The 4,212-nt window shown below is 35.3% G+C and overlaps 1 protein-coding gene across 2 annotated transcripts; it reads left to right on the forward strand.

The window, feature by feature from the left end:
- Positions 1 to 419: 419 nt before the first annotated feature.
- LOC104101157 (uncharacterized) lies at positions 420 to 3,634 on the forward strand. Of its 2 annotated transcripts, none has more exons than XM_009608579.4 (2): positions 420 to 575; positions 3,126 to 3,634. In XM_009608579.4, the coding sequence occupies exon 2, from the start codon at positions 3,153 to 3,155 to the stop codon at positions 3,384 to 3,386; it is 234 nt and encodes a 77-aa protein (XP_009606874.1). In that variant the 5' UTR covers positions 420 to 575; positions 3,126 to 3,152; the 3' UTR covers positions 3,387 to 3,634. The 2 variants fall into 2 exon arrangements, with proteins under 2 accessions (XP_009606874.1, XP_009606881.1); XM_009608586.4 differs by lacking the exon at positions 420 to 575 and adding an exon at positions 629 to 691.
- Positions 3,635 to 4,212: the final 578 nt, after the last annotated feature.

Raw genomic sequence — 4,212 nt, forward strand, 5'->3', positions numbered from 1 at the left:
AACATCCAAGGGGGAGTGTTATGAATATATTATATTATGGATGTTCATTTAGTACTCTGTTGTAAATAAGCTTCCTGAAGAAGTTTATCCATATGAGACTCCGCCATAAATATATTTATCTATTTAGTACTCTATTGGAAATAAGCCTCCTGAAAAAGCTTATCATTTCGGTACTCCGTTATGGATAAATATTATCCATGATAGAAGATTATCTCTATCTGGCACAACAGTTTAGAGCAGCAGCTTACAAGCAGCTTACACAGCAGCTTGCAGTAGCAGCTTACACAACAGCTTCTTTTCTTCTATAAATAGAGGAGAATTCAGTTCATTATGCACATAAATTTGAAGTTTGAATAATATATCAGTTTCTCTCTATACTTGTCTTTACTTTACATTCTTTATTTTATAACACTTTCACCATTAATAATCCAAAAAGAAAAAAAGAATGAAAAGAAGAGGTTGAGATCCGACCCGGAAACTGACTCGGACCTGAAAACGCTTCAAACAAAAATGTGGCAGGCATTGCGCTTGCGCTTTCTAGAGGATTTTGCTATTCTGTTTTTGTTCATCTAGCGGTGAGTTTATTTTTCCTTTTTTCTCTCTGCCTTCCGATATTTTTAATTTTGATTGATCTTGTTCCTTCGCTATACACTGCTCTCTCTTGTAATTTCCAAAAGTTCAGTTCCCCTCAGTATGTTTTTCGACTTATTGTGCTACTATATCTGATTGGGTGTTTGAAACTGGAGTTAATTTTATATGACTGCAATTTTTAATGAACACACAAAGTCCGTTATTATCATTGAGATGGTCTCCTGCAATTTCTCTTTGTTTGTGTTTTGAAATTTGAAGACTGCCCTTATCACCAATATTTTTTGCATATTGAGTTTGTGAAATGCAGTCAATGGAGGGTAGCTGGTGTTTGGCGTAATCTTGAAAAGCAATAAGTGAAATTAATGAGGGATAAAGCTAGTAATTTTTTTCTATTTAGGTGTGTTTGGTATATAGGAAAATGTTTCCATGAAAATACTGGTCTATTCACTTCTTTTCGGTGTTTAGTTGGTGAGTGAAAAATATGTTATTTATTATAGATTGATAATAATGTCTAAGTTTTGGCTGGAGTAAGTGATATAGAGCAAGAGTTGAAATAGTTATAAAAGCAAAATGACTTCTCTCATAAGTGAGAATGGGAAGTGTTTTCCTTGAATAAAAAATTTTGGTAACCAAATAACAAAAAATGACTTCCTCAGTATTTCCCATCATACCACTTTGAGGTAAACAGTTTTGACATTTTGGATAACTAGTTGCGGGAAAATGATCTTATTCATTACCGAATAATGCCTTTTCATACGAAGACTTTTCAAGGACTCACTATCAAGAATCTATTTTTTGTTTTGTGTTAATGATAATCAGGGGTAGTTTTTAATTGGTTATAAGATTATCGGTATGGTGAGAATGTTGTCCGCTCTAGTTCTATGCTCTTCTCTTTCCTATTTTCGTAGTTTGTACTTTTTCGCACATCCTAACACAGTGAAACAGAGATGGACCTTAGTCTTGAATGTGCACCAAAGACCTTCTGAGATGGTAATACACAGTTACAGCTTCAAAGAGAGTTCAGAATAGTATACTCACTTTCTCTAGTTTGGATAGAGGCTAGTTACAGGTCATAGTTCAGTTATTCAAAATGCTTAATTAGTACAAATTTCTCTAAGTTCTTTCATCATACAGCTTGTTACCCTTCTTTTGAACTTCCGAGATAATTCAGCTTGTTATTGATACTGTGACGTCCTTTTTGGATGCTTGGATTATCCCCGAGTTTTGTACCCCTTTTTACTAGTGTAAGTTTTATTGATAAGCCTTTGTGTCATGGATAAATAAAACCTTATAAATATGGAATGTTTGAGTCAAGAGAAAAAGAGAAGGAACTCGTGGATCGGAAATTAAATATCATTGTTAACAATTCTAAAAGAGTAGATACGTCTAAATTAGGGAAAATGATGCAATTAGAGAATTTGTGGGTCTAAAGCTTTTTGTGGCTTACATCTTTTGAATCTATGGGTCCATACTAATAAAGCTCTAATAAGTGTGTTTTGAACAACTCCTGAGTCCTAACATTGATTGTGTTTATATTTGTTAGATTGAGCGGAACAGAATAGTGCAGTCACTTGAAGCCTTATTGGCCATCGCCAATCATCTTACATACCTTATATGATATTTCTTTGCATGCTCTTTCATATTATTTTATGAAGATGGGAAGCTCCATCTTCTGGTTCTTGTCAAATTGTTACTTAATACTTGTTTGTCTCCTCTTTTGAACTTTTTGGCATGTTATTTGTAAATCCATTTGCAATATTCCTCAACTTGAAACAGAGACTAGCTTATAAAGAAACATTTAAATAATTCTGCAACAGATTATAAAGAATCATGTCACTTGAAGAACTCTTATTTTTTAGATAAAATTTGGGTGGGGTGGAAAAGGACTTTATAATGAAAAATTGCAGGTATATTTACTCCACAGCAAGAATTTAAAACTTTAAAAAACTCTCTGAACTATGTAACCGGTGCCCATTAGCTGTGAAGTAACTCAGATTTTAGGGAACGGTACATACAGGAACCAATTGACTGCCAACCAATCCAAGATGGTATTTGGAAGCCTATCTTGCTTTTCGTTTTATGCAATTGGCAGTTGCCACATGGTCACGATTCGTATTGGTCAATTATCCTGCTTAGAGAAATCTATGCCGACTGTCTTGCACTTCTGCTGAATCTCTGAACAGGGTTAGTTTTCCGGGGTTATAAAATTGAGGCATTTTTGTCCTTTAAGCCTTAGATTTGTTACATTAAGAAAAAGAAGGTTGATTGAGAAAAAAAGTGTTGATATTGACCATATACTGCCAAGATATCTGGACTTTTGATACTGGTCTTGAAAGTATTGACACAGCTCCTTTCATATGTTTATTGTTCATTGTTCTGTATCTTCAGCTTCATCGAGATGCCCTATACTTCTTTTTATTATTCTTTTAGTGTGTTTTTTTAAACCTTTCAGCATAATGTTTGTTTATATTGTGTGTAACTTCGATACACAGAGCATCGTTTTTTTTCTCAGCACAGTCTCTTGTTTGCATCAGTCATCAGGTTCTTGAAGTTGACCGGTCATGGGAAATAAGCCAGCGAAACCGGAGAGACATGAGGTGCTTTTGAAGATTGTCCCTCCTATAGATCAAGCATATGCTCGATGGCTTGCTCGGGATCTCGAGAGAATTTATGGCTTCACTCCAAGAAACGCTCGTGCTATAAAGCCACCTGATCATTACATTGAATACATGCGCTTAAACGGATGGTTGGATGTCAGCTTAGATGACCCTGACCTAGCTCGTTTACTTAAATAATCAATCAACTGCAATTTGTAAAAGTCATGTATAAACTTGAGCAAGTAGGAACCTTGGTTTCAAGTTGATGCGTAGTTTTTTGTACTGTTATAATGGGATTCAGATATTGAGCAGTGGTATCAAATGGGAAATATTGTCATATATCTCCTGTATGCTAGCGCTATGTGACTCCGTTATGACTTTGCAACTATTTAATCATTTGGATGTATCTTTATTTGGATGTATATCGTATTTCCCTATTGTTACTATTTGGCACTACTTCTTTTCTTCTTTTTCTTCTCTTTTTTTTTTTCTTTGTTTTACTTCTTCTTCTTCACACCTTTTCTGAGCCGAAGGTCTATTGAAACAAACTCTCTACCTTCACTATTTGCATATACACTACCCTTTTCAAACCTTATCTGTGCGAATATAATGAGTTTGTTGTTGTTATTGTTCGTAAATCAACCAAAAATAATGTAGTCCTTTCCGTAAGTCATTTTTCAATATTTGGGTTGTACCTCCTCAAAGAGTGAAAATAAGTTAAGTTTTACTCAACAACAACAACCCAGTACAATTCCACTAGTGGGGTCTGGGGAGAATAGTGTGCACGCAGACTTTACCCCTACCCTGGAGTAGAGAGACTGTTTCCGATAGACGCTCAGCTCCCTCCCTCCAAGAACTCCCCACCTTGCTCTTGGGGTGACTCGAACTCACAACCTATTGGTTAAGTTTTACTCTATTGGCCAATTTTCCTCCAAAGGCTAAAGCAGAATGGTCTAGCATATCTTATTGTCTCAACTAGAGGAACTCACTCATGCATTTCTATTCGTATTCCTATACTATAAGT

The sequence above is a fragment of the Nicotiana tomentosiformis genome, chromosome 11 (assembly GCF_000390325.3).
Source record: "Nicotiana tomentosiformis chromosome 11, ASM39032v3, whole genome shotgun sequence".
NCBI classification, from domain to species: domain Eukaryota; kingdom Viridiplantae; phylum Streptophyta; class Magnoliopsida; order Solanales; family Solanaceae; genus Nicotiana; species Nicotiana tomentosiformis.

Excerpts from the sequence above, each read along its gene's own strand:
- LOC104101157 (XM_009608579.4), top strand. The coding sequence starts at position 3,153 with ATGGGAAATAAGCCAGCGAAACCGGAGAGACATGAGGTGCTTTTGAAG.